This window comes from Lytechinus variegatus, chromosome 1 (assembly GCF_018143015.1).
Source record: "Lytechinus variegatus isolate NC3 chromosome 1, Lvar_3.0, whole genome shotgun sequence".
Taxonomy (NCBI): Eukaryota; Metazoa; Echinodermata; class Echinoidea; order Temnopleuroida; family Toxopneustidae; genus Lytechinus; species Lytechinus variegatus.
Window position 1 is genome coordinate 49275908 of NC_054740.1, and position 18169 is coordinate 49294076.

Sequence of the window (18169 nt, forward strand, 5' to 3'; positions counted from 1 at the left end):
AGTTGGAAGTATCGGAATGCAAACTTTGAATTTAATTCCAGATATGTGACGCCCAACGATCACGACGATTCTAAGATATATCTGATGAATTCGACAGTAGACATGGTACGTCTATAAAGGATACTGCCCATCTCTGATTCTATTAGTAGAACAACGTGCCCAATAACGCAGTTGTATTTTTCCAGCCAACTTGGAGTTTGTCATACTGTACAATTTTTATTGCGTTTTTGATTGATTTATGAGTGGAAAAATTTAATTCTCGGTTTAACGGTGTCTGCGAAAATTCTGTTCATGGTTTTTAAGTGATCAAATTGGCTATAATCTTATTTGAACAATGTGTTATTCACCAACATTTCACTGTTCATCCTTTGTGGGGAGAGTGCAACTTACACATGAATGAATTTCTTAACAACTTTCATTCATTTGGATATAATCATAGTAAAATGCATAATCGACCAGTTTGCCGTACAATCAATCTTTGATAGATATTGCTCGTGGTATGACATGTGTTCTGTATAAGAAAGCTGAAATGTTGAATAACTGTTATTCAATAAATTTTTCATTCAGTCTGAATGGTCTGAGCAAGATAATTGGCATATGCGATCAGTATTGCTTTATTTTGATTGTTCAGATAACATACGTCGTCCAGGAGTTTCTACCACATCAGAGAGGAGTAAAGATACAAGACGACGGCAGTGACGGATACAGTAATATATAAATGATGACCATTACTGTGGACTCTTATTTCAGTAATGCACTTCTTCGGACGGTTAATGCATTACCCGTCCCCAAAACGTCATAATTGAAATGGTGTGAGGAATGGGGACAATATGCGAGAATGTCGATGAATCTTGATGTTTGGAGTATGTATCTATCTACCTATCTTGAATTTCCCATGAAGTAGCCAAGATGGGCTATCCAATCTGGACTTGGCATGCCTGTCGCCACGGAGAGGTCATCTTCTTGATTATGGCATGTTTGTGTTGTATTAACGAGGGAATTGCTTCCAACGTAACTTCATTTGGGGATGGACATAGTAGGGAACGTAAGTAAAAATGAACTTAAAGGAGAATGAAACCTTTGGAACAAGATAGCTTGTGTGAAAACAGAAAAATCAAAGAAATAGATCAACGAAAGTTTGAGAAAAATCGGCCAAATAATGAGAAAGTTATGAGCATTTGAATATTGCGATCACTAATGCTATGGAGATAGCAAACTGGCAATGCGACAAAGATGTGTGATGTCACTTGTGAACAACTCTCCCCATTACTTTAGTATATATTTCACTTGAAATTGCCTCTTTCATCACATCTATCCATAGATCATGTGTTCTTTCTACATGAGGGCATGTAATACATATTTTTTTAAGAATACATTATGGATAAAGAGTTTGTATCATCATAAGAAAAAGCAAAAAGAGACATTTTGAGGGTATTTTATGGTCCACAAAAGGGAAAGTTGTTCATCAGTGACATCACACATTCTTGTCGCATTGCCAATGGGCGGATCTCCATAGCATTAGTGATTGCAATATTCAAATGCTCATAACTTTCTCATTATTTGTCCGATTTTTCTCAAACTTGCTTTATTCTTATTCTTTGATTTTTCTGTTTATACACAAGCCTATTTGTTCCAAAGGTTTCATTCCCCTTTAATAGTTTTTAAAAGAATTGTGACAAAGACAGACGTGGCGATCATGGGATGTTAAGTTATTATATAGGGCTACAAGAAGGAAATATAGTATAAGTATAATATATCCTATATATATAATGTTCTACGATCATTGCTAAGCTTTGTGTTATCATATGGGCCCCAGGTACTACCGTAATGGCGCTTGAGATTCAAACCCCTTTTCCTTTGGTTGACATATCGATATCATTTTAGGGTCAACGTACATGCCATTCGAATTTGGTTGCCGTAAAATAAGGGCAAAAATATGCCTTTTGAAGGTCTGTAATTTACAGCTTCATGCTCTTTCATTATACCCCTTTTCCACTAGGGCTAGGACAGTGTCAAGACAAGTCGCGAAATGTAATAATTGTAATCCGCGACCCTTCCGCAACCTTTCCGGACATTCCTGGGAGTATCCGCACGTTGTCCTAAACCCTCTCTGGGGCCCGTTGCATACAACTTTTGCCTTAAAAAAAACTGTGGCAAATATTTTGCCAGAGTTCTTAATGTGTAATTTTCAATGGCATAATTTCGTTTGCCAGAGTTTTTCTTATTTACCAGAGTTTTTTATGTCAAAATTTTTTTTCCAACGGGCTCATTGTGTTCGGGAATCAAAATTTGTCCGCATCTCATTTGGACGCGGATATTGAATTTCTGACATCTTCGGGACCTTGTCCTGACGATGTCCCGATGACGTCCCATCGTTCCTGATCAATTCCACGTCTTCCGGAAACCTTCCGCGATCAGGTCAGTTTCAGGAGAAAAGAAGAAGCCATGCGGAATGTTTCAGGAATGTGCGGATTGGAATAAGAAGGCAAGCGAAGTGATTCGGGAACGCGCGGACAGGAAAGAGAAGGCATGCGAAGTGATTCGGGAACGCGCGGACAGGAAAAAGAAGGCAAGCGAAGTGAATCGAGAACGCAGGGACAGGCTGGAAAAAGAAGGCAAGTGGAAGGTATTAGGAATGTGTGGATCCAATTCAAATATAAATGGAACGTTTGCACAAGTAGCAAAAGTCATTTGTGGTCAGTTGGCTAGAGGGACAACGGGACATAAACAAGAAAACAAAATAACAAAAAGTAACGAAGAATGGAGTCAAGGGGTGTTATAAATATTGAATCGTTTAAAAGTGATCTTGCGATTGAGGAATGGTTAGATGTATTTAATGAGTCAAATTCAGATATTGCTTACACAAATTTTGACCAAAAATTGCAGAAATATTACGATAAAAATTTTCCTCTATCACCTATCAAAAAAAGAAAAGCAAAAATGCCATGGATTACTAAAGCTATTCTACGATCCATACATACCAGAAATAAACTATACAAGACATTTTTAAAGAACCCTTCTATTCAAAACAAAAATAAATATAAAACTTATAGAAATAGACTAACCAATATAATTCGGGCTTCTCGCAAATTGTTTTATTCCGAGAAACTTAACAAAGTTAAATCAAACATGAAAGCCACATGGGAGATCATCAACGATTTGATTGGCAAGAAACCCAAAGTATTACCTAAAGACAATTTCACAGTTCATGCTGCTGCAATAAATTCAGATGATGTAGCTGATACCTTTAATTCCTTTTTCGTTAACATAGGACCCTCTTTGGCAAACAACCTTGCCAGACCAAACCAAAGTTTTGCAAAATTTCTTCCCACACCCATCAATTCTTCCCTATTCTTTAACCCCACAAATGTTCAGGAAATAATTGAAATAACAAAAAATCTCAAATCCAGCAAATCAAAGGGATATGATAGAATTAGTACTTTCCTTCTTAAGCAGATCATACATTATATTGTCACTCCATTGTGTCATGTTTTTAATCTGTCGATCAGCACCGGTAAATGTCCAGATCCCCTAAAAATTGCAAAGGTAAATCCTGTTTTAAAAAAAGACAATCCACATGAAATAACAAATTATAGGCCTATTTCTATTCTCCCCAGCATATCCAAAATATTAGAGAAGATTATTTACAAAAGACTTTATAAGTTCCTAGATACTTTTCAGTTTCTAAATTCAAACCAATATGGATTCAGGAAAGGGCATTCAACTGATCAGGCTTTAATACAAATATACGATAAAATTACAAATGCAATGACAAATAAAGAACACATAATAGGAGTATTCATGGACCTAAGCAAAGCATTCGACACTCTTGACCACCAGATTTTACTTAAAAAACTTGAAAATTATGGAATTCGGGGAATCACACTATCATGGTTTGAGAGTTATTTGACTGATAGAAAACAATATGTCACTCACAATAATATTTCTTCTAATTTTCAGACAATAAAATGCGGAGTTCCACAAGGATCGATCCTTGGCCCCCTACTTTTCCTTATATATATTAATGATTTGACTACTGTAACGCCTTTATTATCATTAGTATTATTTGCCGATGACACAAACATTTTTTGTTCACACACTAGCTTAGAAACTTTAGTAGATACATTTAATCGTGAATTACCTAAACTATCTTTATGGTTTAAATGTAATAGGCTATCACTTAATATAGACAAAACAAACTTTATGTATTTTAAGCATACAAGTTCACATATTACTGAGTTTCCATACGACATAAGCATAGATAATATTCCACTCAAAAGGAAAAAAGAAACAAAGTTTTTAGGTGTCACAATAGATGAAAATTTAAATTGGAATGAACATATACGTTGTATAACTACTAACATCTCCAGAAACGTAGGTGTACTTTACAAAATGAAAAACATAATTCCTCATACTACACTCGTTTTACTCTACAATTCATTGATATTGCCGTATATATCGTACTGCAATATAGTTTGGGCAACGTGTGCAAAAACTAAAATTAATACAATATATTTATTACAGAAAAAAGCAATTCGAATTTGTACTAATTCGCAATATTTATCACACACAAATCCATTATTCCATAAACTAAAGACTCTAACTATTTTTGACATAAATTCTTTTCAAAGCTTACTGCTTATGTTCAAATACGTAAATAACATGCTCCCACCTTCATTTCACAATTTTTATACTATGAACACATCTATCCATTCATACCCTACGCGGAACTCTTCTAATTTCCATTTAATCAACCCCAAATTGCTTATTGCGCAGAGATCCATAAGACACCATGGTCCTGATTTGTGGAACTCTCTACCAGAATCTATAAAAAGATCCACGTCCCTTTACTCATTTAAAGCAAACGTTAAATCCATGTTGATATCAGAATATTTGAAGTAAAATTTCTGTGTCGTTGTGTCATTAAGGCATCATCACCATCATCATCCTCTCCATCACCTTCATCTTCACCATTTCACCGTCATCTTCATCCTTATCATCTCCATCTTCAATGCTCAAATTAGATTACTGCTGTTTTTCATAAAATGTACTGTATATCGATTCTGCTGTATTAATGTATTATATTAATCAATGAGTTTTAACCTGGGGTTGTCATTTTTTCAAGCAATCTGCTTATGATGACAATCCTTGTCCTGCAAATTGTAAATGTTAACTAATTTGGTATGAGATCAATTTTGTTTGTAATGATAATTTTAGTACATTTAGTTATGATTCATGCCAAAAAAATTATCAATATACTATGTTTGTTATGTTATGGAAAATGTATTCTATACGAATTATGTAATTGCAGAAGTAAACAATAAAATCAATCAATCAATCAATTTGTATATAACTAAACAAACCTGAAAACTTAGTATTTCAAGCAGTGGTTTAAACATATCACGCGAGCTGATTTTTTTGGGGGGTGGGAGGGGTTACAGACTTGAAAGAGGAAAATTTCAAGCATATTCTTCTGATCTGAAAAGTGGACATTTCAAATATTCCTTGTATTAGTGAAGCTGGTAATGATGCGATCCGACATGTTTTATACTGAACAAAAAAGGTGTGTCAAGCAACGTTTAATTATGAACTACATTATTTCAATGTACTCGGTTGAAAATATGACAGTTCAGGCAGCGCTTGACTTAACAAATAGAACACAATTTGACAAATATCGTAACAAAATAAATAATGCAGTCATACATTTCAAACTGAAATTAAAGTTTATATTCCGACTTTGATCGGGAATGAGATACTAATCTCATTGATAATAATAATAACAGTAATGATAGCTAGTTTTTACATATCGCTTTCTCAGGACGGCTCAAAGCACTTTATAGTAAGTTATTACCCAAGTCATTGGATTCATTTCAATCCCGCATGTAAAGGGCACAATTTCCACTCGTTGGGAAGAATTTCTTGCATTCATTGCAGCCTCAAAATGGCGCTGGCAATTCAAACATACAATAACTTTCGCATCCGACAGGGTACCCACTTAACACCCGGGTCGAGAGTGGCAAAGTATGGATTACGCCTTGCCAAAGGACGCTATAGACCGCGGTCGGATTCGAACACACGACCCCCTGTTTACAAGGCAAGCGTCAGAACCACTTCACCACGGCTCTTTCACAAAAACAAATAGGCCTTTGTGAAAAAATCTCTTGCACAAAACATGTTTCTCGTAAACATAAAATGTGATTGAGAAGCGTGAGCTTTTTTTCTTTCTCTTTTGTCCTGAAATTTAGACATTTTGGGCCATGTTTGTGACCCTGAAGAAGATGCATATGGAACAAATAATTACTTCCAGCGCAAAGCGCCAGCAGAAATGTTTGTATACGATCTGGCCTGATAAAAAAATGCGCGTGTTTAGATTCAGACCTAGAATCTTGCTGGACATTCTAATTATATTTTTATTATAATATCAATAATGTGAGCGCGAAGCGCAAGCTGAAAATATTCAATATTCCGATCTGAAAAAAGGTGAATTTAAGCGCTATTTCGAGCACTGTATAGGAAAGTGGGTAGGGATCGCTCTTAATAAGAGATGCGAGTGCGAAGCGCCAGCTGATATTTGTTATTACATGTATTTTGAAGTGCGACCGGGGATATCTGGTCATCATATGACTATAATGACTATAATCTTCCCATTAGTCTTCCTAAGCGCGAGAAGAATCTCTTCCATATTTGATTCTGAAAATAGGGACAAAATGATTATTAGGTAATCATGAAAATATTTACTCATTCTAATAAGCGTAATGAGAGCGCAAAAATGACATTAAGGCCAATAAACTCGGCATTTCGTAATAAGGAACAGGACGCGTGGGTTAATAGACAATAGATATTAATTATTTTGGCTATTTTCTAGGGTTGTTACGTTTTCAATCTTTGCTTTTGTGACGACCCTTGCAACCATCCTATTCATTGTGTAACAGAAAATACCACTTAATGATTTTCATTTATTTAAGATATATTTGATGATTTATATACGAAACTAAAAATGAAGTGAAGTCACTATACACGCTCTTTAAGAGCTAAATTAGCACTTCATTTTTTTAGAGTGTATTGTTCATTATCTTGATGTAAAGTTTCAGATATGTATTTTCTTGTCCAGAATTTTGTTATAAAAAATGTTGCACAAACCAATAAATTAAATGAAAATGAAATAATAATAATACTAATGCGAGAGTAAATTGCGAGCCGAAACTGTTGATAAACTGTCAGCGAGAGCTGTATTTGTTAATATTTAGACCATAAAACTGTAATTTTACATAAAACTTCACAAAAAGTCGATTAAAAAAAACAGATAATGAAAGCTCGATATCTGAGAAATGTTTTGTATATTTAAATCCAAAGTTTAATCATATTTTAAATTCCATATAAGTCTATTAAAAAGGTAAATGTATCTCATAGATTAGGCAATGCGAGCATGAAGCGTAAGAGAAAATGTAGTGACATGAAAGATATTTTTCCCTCATCTTGTTTTATTCACACGTCTTTCTCTTATTTTTCCTCTTCCCTTCTTTTTCTTTTCTTGCATTTTTTTCATGCTTTGCTCCCTCCAAAAAAGTGGGGAGAAGGGGGGGGGCAATTGATATCGCCCCCCCCCCTTCGACAAAAAAGTAAGGGGACACATCCCCCTGGAATTTCCACACATGGATGCAATCTGAGTTGAAAGAAAAGAAAATCCTATATAGTCTTTGTAGTCGATAAATGTGTAAAAAAAAGTAAAGTATTTTCATGACGGATTTCATTATTCTCGCCTTCTCCGGACTCGGACTTAATAGCAAATCAAGGTTCATAAAAAAGCACCCCAAATCCCCAAATAGTACCCCTAAATTTTTTTTTTTAATATATGAACGAGTATTCGCAGGTTGTCCGAAAGTAACTCTAATTGTCCTAGTCCTTGAATTTACCACTCGTTACGTTTTCCTAAATGTGTCTGCTTCTGTCCTTATACGATTTGCATGCTGTCCGCGCCAAACGTCGAAAAAATTATTCCGATAATCCTGTCCTAGGACAGTCCCAGGAATGTCCTAAGACAATACGGAGACAGTCCTGGTTGTGTCCTCGGACAAGATCATTTGCATAATCTTTTACGGAATTTGGTTGCGGACAGCATGCCGAAATTACAAAAAGTTGCTTCCGCAACCCTTCCTGGGGAGCATTTCATGAAAGGATTTTATCCGACAAGTACTGATTTATCCGACAATTACCATAGTAACAGTACCTCTCAGCTAATCAAAATCAAGGAAAGTTGTCAGAACTGACAACTTGTCATACAAAAATGTTGATGAAACTCCCCCCCCCCGGTCTTGTCCGCGCCCTAGTGGAAAACCGCCTTTACGAGCACCGTGGGTTTTATCTCGATCTCAATCGTGTCAATACTGGTACGTCGCGACTCGCCGCGGACTCATGCAACTGCACTCGCAAGCGATGTGTGATCAATGTCTTAATGAAATTAGAAAGCATCTTGACCTTTTGATTGAATTGATGGAAGTAACATGGGCAGAGTGTATATACGACGATGTACGGCCTGTGATATTCGTAAGGAGACAGATATACTACGTGACAGAGAACAACGGGATTTATATTAACGTGTTACTTGATAATTATCAAATACGCAATACCATTTAGGCAAAGTACATGTATTGAAACATAATAACATTTTCCTCAAAAAAGGTAAAAGATGACTAAACAATTCTAACACTATTTTTTCCTACATGTGAGTCATAACAAAACTCGTACTTAGGAATGTAAATATTGTCCTCTATATCTCCAGTTGCTTGTAAGGGAGGAATTTGTACCAAATTTGATATTGAATTCATTTTTTTCAAGTGCAAATCAGACATTATCATACTCATATTTTACCCATTATTTAGATTTCAATTATTTATATTTTTAGCTTTCTCGAAGGGAATAATTGTGAACCCGCAATGGTGTAGTGGCTAGAGGTTGCTTGTAAATAGATAGATAAATAAATAAAATTAAGGATGATCCAACCTTTGAATCTGCAGGGCATAGTACACAATAGCAATTTTATCGCTTAGTAGACGGTTGAATTACACAAAGAATTTAATTCGAATATTCTTTTCAAATTATTTCTCTTATTTCCTGACACACTTCATTGGAAGTGTGAAGTGGGAGGGGGTTGAAATTGGGAGATATCTCTAAGAATATGAACTCCCTATTCGAATGTAAGTCAATGGATCCTTATAAGACGTTTTCCCAGTATCCATCTTTAAAGATATTGTCTATTCTGCCAACATCCATTATCAAAAAGCTCTTCTCATGCAAATCATTTGGTCAATCATGCGATTTCTGTTCTTTATAAAGGGAATTCAATACTTTCTGCTACCATTCCCATCCTGTTTCATGTTCTTACATCATAGGGTGACTTATAGCGGGCAAAATTGGTATCAAACTTATGTTAATGGTAGGAGAGTGCATGGTTTTTCTCACGTTCTGTTAAAAGATTTCATATGGGTGAGATAAGCTCTATATAGCTCATAATTTTTCGGTGGCTTCGAGTATGACGTCACTGGAAATCGGTTCTACTCCTCTTGTTCCCATTCCAGTGCCTTGATTTGTCCATGTCAAACGCATCTGTATCATTCTTTGTTTCAGAACTCAACGTGACCCTCTATAACATTACAGTAAACGTGTGTGAACATCATCAAACTTGCGATGATATTGGATGTGGCGTCTCGAACAGTACCGTGTGCAATTGTGACGATGCTTGCGTCGGGTATGGGGATTGCTGCTGGGACTTCGCTACAACGTGCAATCGCCGTTATATTGACTATGTTTACGACCGGGAAGTCGGTCTTACGACGTGTGAGATTGTTATTGCCAATTCACCTCGACATTCGATGCAATCGTACTTTATGGTCGGACGATGTCCCACCGACTGGCTTATCACGGAAACTCGCGAACTATGTGAGCGATACGATCAGAACGACAGTGTCATTCATTGGCTTCGAGTTGACAACCAACAGGGGATCACGTTCAAGAACATCTTCTGCGCCTTTTGCAATGGGATGGAACCACGTGACGTCACAAGCTGGACAGTCTTCGGGAATTGTTCGGAAGAGAATATAAACGTTTCGTCTTCATGGTCACATTTGCAAGAGAAATGTAGCGACCTAGAAATGAAACCTGCGAATCCACTAATCCTTGCCAAATTAAGAACTTGTTCGTGTTGTGTTCCCTATAAAAATCCCAACGAGGATGCTGCATTATGTGGAGAATCCGTAGCGGATTCGTCATCTTCAAAGGCCTGTGCATTGTACAAGGCACCTATTACCGTTGGGCGCAGGAAATACAACAATCCTCATTGCTTGCAGTGTGATATCTCTCGCAATAACATCGACAGTAATATTCATGGTGGAACACCGTCACAAGACGTTTGCCAACGAGAACGTTCTGGACCTAGTTCAGAATATATAGAAAGTGACGTTTTTACCTATAGACTTCACTTCGTAGTACCAGTATCAATCTTCTTCGACCTTCCTACTATAGAAACACTTTTTAAGATAACCAAGAAAGAGTCATTCGAGCAAAATGTGAAAAGCTGTGAGAAGGGAAGTCTGGAGAGCTCGGGATTTGATGATAAATGTGACTTTAAAGCAACAATTGATGATTTATGTGATAATACCACGTCACATGGCTATGAAATAACGGCAGAGATTCGATTGAATAATGAACGTGTCCAAAATATAAACGAAAGTACAGTGTTGTCCTCACTACTATACTTCCTAGAGGATCTTTTCAAAGTTCCACTAAATAAATTTCAAGTTCTTGATAATTTAGCGTTTTGTTTTCCTAGAAATGGCGGTACAATTTCCACGCCTCTCTCGAAAAGATGTAAATCGGTCTTAAATGTAACAGTATGGCTTGATTACAGTGAATATGGACGTTATTTTGATGACTTGATTTCAGATATAAATATAAACTCTGTTATCGCTCCTGCTGATTTTATTCCCCGGCAACTAGATCGAGATTGTCGTAATCAGGATGCCTTGCCTAGAACTTTATGTCTTAGCAATCTGGACGATGCTTTAAACTCAACGAATACCATGACGCAGCACAACAATTGTCTCAATGAAGATTGTACATACGTCGTTCTTACGAGAAAATTAAAGACACATTTACATTTTGTAAATGCTTCAACCAAAGATCTCACTATGTCTTACATCGAACAATCTTGTATTGTAAGATGGTGTGAGCTTCATTTCGCTGAGGTCAATAAAAGTCTTGATGGCTATGATTTTTTTAACCCTGCTGCTGTGTCAATTGGAAATCCACTACAAATAAGCATAACTATTAGTCGATGGAATCGAACACACGTTTTTGTTTGTTCATCAATGCAAAACGTTTCCGATCGTATCTTTCAGGCTCCCCATCAAATCTTGACGCTTGTTGGATGTGTCATATCGATTATAGCGTTGATGCTTACCCTTCTGACCTATACACGTTTCCCACTGTTACGGAAGACTACATTCGTGAAGCTAATCATGGCGCTCGCCGGCACCCTGCTCCTTGGACAGCTTCTCTTGGTTGTGTTTCTTGGTGCCGCAAGGTTTAATGCTAACGCATGCGCTATACTTTCAGTAGTAGCACACTACGTTTGGCTTTCTGTCTTTACCTATACGCTTTTGATTGCTTTCGAGCTGTACCGCACGTTCGGTCGGAGGAAAACGAAGTCTACTCGTGGCGTAAAACCGAGCGTATTTATCACATACATCACCTCTGCCATGGCTTTTCCCCTTCTTATCATCATTCCTAGCCTGATATTGCACCTCTTGAGGCGGACATCACTAACCTATGGTGATATCTCTAGAGGTTGTTGGCTTGGTGACGCCAGTGCGAATCTGATAGCCTTCGTTTTACCCATCACGCTTATCCTTGTCTTGAACGCGGTAGTTTTCGTAGCTACAGTGTATCATCTCTGCACATCTCGAGGAGATATGTTCAAGAACGACTCGAGGAAACGCAGGACAGAGGCTAGGAGGAACCTCCGAATATCAATGAAGGTACAAAGAATTTGCTTTCGTCCAACTTTTATGAAATAGAAACAAAAAATAACGATTACATTAAAAGTGTATTCATAGGAGAAAAGGAATTCTAGTTAGATTTGTCTATACACGTAAATAGCTAAGGAGAACATTGTATTAGTGTTCAGAGAAATAAAGACCGCCACTTCTTCTAAATTGTTAAGAGCTGGTCGTTCTACTTTGGAATCAATTATAAAATATCAGTTAAAACATTTGAGATACACCATTTTCGCAGCATTCTGCAATCATACACTCTTAAAATATTTGGGCCTAAAATGCCCAACTCTTGACCAACCCTGGGCAACATACTCTACACGCAACTATTGGATGAAATCTGCCGCAAAATTGGTTAATAAAACTAATAATTGGTAATTTGCTCAATTGGATAATAATTGCCAAGAATATATGTATTTCATTACCATCATACATTACCCAACACAGTGGACAGTAGGTTGCCCAACATTAGAAGTGTGTACATGGTTCTCTCACTTACATGTTCTGTTTATATTCAAGGCACATTATTCGGCAGATGTATAGCGAAAGGGAACGTCGCCCTTCTGCTTCAAAAATAATCCTGCATATATAGCGAATTATCCATTTCAGGTTTTTCAATCGGTACAGAAAAAATGCATAAAATTCGTGTTATGATAAGTAGTGTACTCACACATCAACCATGTACACACATGCTTATTTAGATTGAACTCTCGGGTGATGTACTAATCTTGCGTCCACATTCGGCAAACTCTTCATTGAAATGCGGACATGTTATCAAGTAAATTAACTTAACATTCATATTTTCTATAAGTAGAAATTTAAAATAACCCCTTCTCCAATGTTCTCTCTCTCTCTCTATCGAACAGATTTCGACTCTTATGGGGTTTACTTGGTTCTTTGGATTCGCCGCTACGTACCTTGATTTCGCGGCCCTATGGTATATATTCATTCTACTCAACACACTACAAGGGCTCTTTATATTCATAAGCTTCATGTGTAATAGCAACATTTGGCGACTGTGGACGGCAGGGTAGATGATTACTTCTGGAATTTTAATGTGTAAATAATTCAATTTAAATTCAATTTATTCTTGATAATCATTAAAACATCATCAAATTGTGCATTCGTACATAGAAATATTATTACAAGATTAGAAGGGCAACAACAAATTACCACTTGAAAATAAATAAATAGAGCAATTAATACAAGTCATGTACACCTAAAATGAAGAAAGGGAAAGGCGAAATATGCACATTCACACACACACACACCCATGTACATAGTCCGGCAGCCCAGGAGGTTTATTCAACCGAAAGCCGGACAAGCAAATGACCCCATAGCTGGATGGCATGGACCTTGAAGTTTACAAAAATGCATTGCTGCCGGGTTCTGTGCGTGATCTTCCCTCCGAAATGACGTAATATATGACGTCACTACAAAATGGCCCTATTTCACAATTTTTCAGACATTCTACACATAGCATGAAGTCAAGGGAGAATATCTCAGCCAAATCATGCTTGTTTTTTTATGAAACTTTAACAATGTATTGTTCAAATAGTGCACAAGAGATTTGCAAATTTTCACGAACAGAGATTCTTGTTTACATATGCAAATTACGTAATGAAATATGCATATCATTAGTTTTGGAGATTTCTTGCATAAAAAATTGTCGAAAATCGATTAAGAAATTTATTTTCTTTTTTAGTGTACTTTATTTGATATTTTTCCTCTCAAGCATAATATCATTGTCTTCATCTATATCTCTACTTCAAGAAAACATATAATAGTAATTGAAAATGACATTATAGACTGTGATTTCAACCCCCTTTTCAATATGGTGCGCACATAGAAATCGTGCGTTTTTGGCCTATTTTCACCATATAGCTGAGGTGGGCGACCGATATGCCTACTTCATTATTGCTTCTTGCATTTTGCATGATATTAAATCTTCCAAACGATATATTTTCATCTTCATTTGACTCTGGTGATAAATCAATGATTTCAGCAAAGATTGATTGCCCATTGGGCAGTCTAGAGGCCACGTTTTCAGCCTAGTTTTCAACAACGAACCTATACCATGTAAGACTGCATCGTTGAAGTCGAGTCGGATAAGAAATTCCTGTGTACCATCAAAATATTTTTCACTCAATTTTTCACTCAACGTTTTCGTATTTGTCTAAAGTGACTAGTTAATGAGTCTTGATGTTCCCTTTCCAAAATCGTGTCCAATGGGGTTCAAAATTGATATCTTTGGCGGCCCTCTTGGACTTTTTTTATAAATGAAAATCAATTACTTTCATATTTTATTGCACAGAGTCTGACAATGGGATAATCTTTTAATCGCATTTCTCTATGATTGGGATAGTATAAATCGATTTAATTCGTTTTCTGATGATATATTTTTAAATAAAATTTATCCCGAAATGGGCATGATTTTGGTCAAAAGTTTGCATGTGCATTTATATCTATCTGTTCAATCATTAACATCAACAACTATTTCAAAATATCAGCATTCGACACGAAAGAGGATATAATATACCGATAATACTGTAACGCTTCATGACAGTATGTATGTCTCTATTTGCTTAGATAAAGGGCAAATACCATTATTACCCATTTATTGGAAAATATGCCACTTTGGAGCCCATATTAAGGCAAAAAACGTTTCTGATATGGGATAAAGCCACTTTCATTCTTTTTAAACTACATGGAGATAAGAAGGGTAGAGTTTCCTCTATCTGCTACTAGCATACTGAAGCATACCCCCTTCAGGGAGCGTCGAAATTACCCACCTTTTTCATATTTTACCTATTTGTGGGAAAATATGCTTTTTCAAGCCCCCATTGAGGCAAAAAGTGTTGCTGCTGTGTAGTAAGGCCACTTTCAGTGTTTTTAAACTATATGGAGACAAGAGTAGAGTTTCCTCTATCTGCTACAAAAAAGGTGTGCTGGTACAGCAAAGCCTACCCCCTCTGAGGACTGCTGAAGTTACCCGATAATTATACGTATTTTGCCCATTAATGGGAAAATATACTATTTTCGAGCCCCCATTGGGGCAAAAAGTGCTTCTGCTATTTCGTAAAACCACGTTTATTATTTTTAAACTATATGGAGACAAAAAAGTAGAGTTTCCTCTATCTGCTACATATAAAAAGGTGTTGGCATATTGGAACATACCCCCTTAGGGGGTCTCCGAAATCACTTACCCTTTTTCCATATTTTAACTATTTATGGGAAAATATGCTACTTTCGAGCCCCCATTGGGCAAAAGTGTTTCTGCTATGTAGTAAGGCCACCTTTATTATTTTCAAACTATATGGAGACGAAAGAGTAGACTTTCCTCTATCTGCTACATATAAGAAGTGCTGGTACAGTAAAGCCTATACCCCCTTTGGGAACTGCCAAAGTTACCCGCCCCTTTTACGTAATTTGCAAATTCATGGGAAAATGTGCTATTTTCGAGCCCCCATGGAGGCAAAAGGTGTTTCTGCTATGTAGTAAAACTACTCTTATTGCTTTAAAACTATATGGAGACGGAAGAGTAGAGTTTCTTCTATCTGCTACATATAAAGAGGTGTTGGCATATTGGAACATATTGCCCTTGGGGGGTCGCCAAATTCACCTACCCTATTTCATATTTTAACTATTTATGGGAAAATATGCTATTTTCGAGCCCCCATTGAGGCAAAAGGTGTTTCTGCTATGTAGTAAAACTACTCTTCTTGCTTTTAAACTATATGGAGACGAAAGAGTAGAGTTTCCTCTATCTGCTACATATAAAAAGGTGTTGGCATATTGGAACATACCCCCTTAGGGGGTCTCCGAAATCACTTACCCTTTTTCCATATTTTACCTATTTATGGGAAAATATGCTATTTTCGAGCCCCCATTGAGGCAAAAGTGTTTCTGCTATGTAGTAAGGCCACCTTTATTATTTTCAAACTATATGGAGACGAAAGAGTAGACTTTCCGCTATCTGCTACATATAAGAAGTGCTGGCATATTGAAACATATTGCTTTGGGGGTCGCCAAATTCACCTAACCTTTTTTCATATTTACCTATTTATTGGAAAATATGATATTTTCGAGCCCCCATTGAGGCAAAAGGTGTTTCTGCTATGTAGTAAAACTACTCTTATTGCTTTTAAACTATATGGAGACGGAAGAGTAGAGTTTCCTCTATCTGCTACATATAAAAAGGTGTTGGCATATTGGAACATACCCCCTTAGGGGGTCTCCGAAATCACTTACCCTTTTTCCATATTTTAACTATTTATGGGAAAATATGCTACTTTCGAGCCCCCATTGGGCAAAAGTGTTTCTGCTATGTAGTAAGGCCACCTTTATTATTTTCAAACTATATGGAGACGAAAGAGTAGAGTTTCCTCTATCTGCTACATATAAAGAGGTGTTGGCATATTGGGACATACCCCCCTTAGGGGGTCCCCAAAATCACATACCCTATTTCATAATTTAACTATTTATGGGAAAATATGCTATTTTCGAGCCCCCATTGAGGCAAAAGGTGTTTCTGCTATGTAGTAAAACTACTCTTATTGCTTTTAAACTATATGGAGACGAAAGAGTAGAGTTTCCTCTATCTGTAACATATAAAGAGCTGTTGGCATATTGGAACATACCCCCCTTAGGGGGTCGCCGAAATCACCTACCCTTTTTCCATACTTTACCTGTTTATGGGAAAATGTGCTATTTTCGAGCCCCCATTCAGGCAAAAAGTGTTTCTGCTATATGGTGAAGCCAGTTTCATTCTTTTGAAACTACGTGGAATTAAAGGAGTAGACTTTCTTCAATCTGCTGCTAATAAGTGGTTGCACAGCAAAGTCTATCCCCTCCGGGGGTTCCGAAAGTCACCCACCCCTTTTCCATATTTTTTCCAATATGGGGAAAATCTGCCAATCTTGGAGCCTCTGAAGAAGGTAGCAGTCGACGTGCCAGCACTTTTTTACATGTAGCTGATAGAAAAAATGCCTCTTCTTTTATTTCCAAGTGGTTTCTAAAATCAAAGCTACATTGCATTTTTTTACAATAAAGAATGAAAATAGACATCAAAGTTGGAAGAGTTCGGCAGCCCATGAAGGGGGAAGGCTTCAGTGTGCTACCACATCTTTATATGTAACTGATAAAGAAGATCCTACTTTGTCATCTTTATGTGGTTACAAAACAAAAGCAAGGGCTTTACCGCAAGGCAGAAACACAAAATGACGAATTTTCCGAGAAATTGGCAAGATACGAAAAAAAGATTGGGTGACTTTGGCAGCCCCCTGAGGGGTAGGCTTTGCTATGCCCCAACTTCTTTATATGTAGCTGATAGAGAAAAGCCTACTCTTTTGTCTCTAAGTGATTTAAAGGAAAACATTTAATACTCAAAACAAAATTTTACCACATTGGGGGCTCCGAAAAGCACGATATCATAATAGTCAAGCTATGGATAATGGTGTGGTACTGTATGTAACATTTTACTGGTTCTTGTGGGACTATGCGTTAAGGTGCCCGAGAGTAATTGCATGCAAAATGAAAATGCAGAGCAATGCCTCGAACTTCTATCTTTTTCAAGAGATTTAATTATCATAAAAATTGCTTTGTGTAGAAAACGCCTTTTACCCTCATACACATGATACAAGTATTACATACCTTTCCATCGATCGCTAAGTACGTTATATGCATTTCTGCATGTTAGGCACATCAACAAAGGCGATCGGATGCAAGATAAAATAGATACATGTCAATGCACATGAACATTTTGGTTCAAAATTTTTGATGAATTTTTTTTTTTTAATATATTAACCGGACTATTCAGAAAACAATTTCAACCGATTTCTACTATCCAAATCCTAGTGAAATGCGTATTAATTCAAAATTTCCCATTTGTCAGACTTTGTGCAATAAAGTATGAAAATAATTTATTTTCATTAAAAAAAAGTCCAAGAGGGCCGCCAAAGATATCAATTTTGAACTCCGTTGGACACGATTTTGGGAAGGGAACATCAAGATTCATTAACTAGACACTTTAGGCAAATACAAAATCGCTGAGTGAAAAATATTTTGATTGTACATAAGAACCCCCTTATCCGACTCGACTACAACGATGCAGTCATACATGG

At 36.7% G+C, this 18169-nt stretch overlaps 2 protein-coding genes across 2 annotated transcripts; both read left to right on the forward strand.

Annotated features, from left to right (window-relative positions):
* Window positions 1–9590: 9590 nt before the first annotated feature.
* On the forward strand, window positions 9591–11061 carry LOC121430855. The gene is made up of 2 exons (XM_041628281.1): window positions 9591–11004; window positions 11042–11061. The coding sequence occupies exons 1-2, from the start codon at window positions 9591–9593 to the stop codon at window positions 11059–11061; spliced, it is 1434 nt and encodes a 477-aa protein (XP_041484215.1).
* LOC121406463 (adhesion G-protein coupled receptor G6-like) lies at window positions 11001–13103 on the forward strand. The gene is made up of 2 exons (XM_041597472.1): window positions 11001–12032; window positions 12914–13103. Exons 1-2 carry the CDS (start codon window positions 11076–11078, stop codon window positions 13079–13081), a joined length of 1125 nt encoding a protein of 374 aa, XP_041453406.1. The 5' UTR covers window positions 11001–11075; the 3' UTR covers window positions 13082–13103.
* Window positions 13104–18169: the final 5066 nt, after the last annotated feature.

What these genes read in the sequence shown, in the direction of transcription:
- LOC121430855 (XM_041628281.1), top strand. Translation starts at nt 9,591, where the DNA reads ATGTCAAACGCATCTGTATCATTCTTTGTTTCAGAACTCAACGTGACC. An exon ending in GCAACTAGATCGAGATTGTC is followed by an intron (nt 11,005 to 11,041) that starts GTAATCAGGATG and finishes TTTATGTCTTAG; the next exon opens with CAATCTGGACGATGCTTTAA.
- LOC121406463 (XM_041597472.1), top strand. Translation starts at nt 11,076, where the DNA reads ATGACGCAGCACAACAATTGTCTCAATGAAGATTGTACATACGTCGTT. An exon ending in ACCTCCGAATATCAATGAAG is followed by an intron (nt 12,033 to 12,913) that starts GTACAAAGAATT and finishes TCTATCGAACAG; the next exon opens with ATTTCGACTCTTATGGGGTT.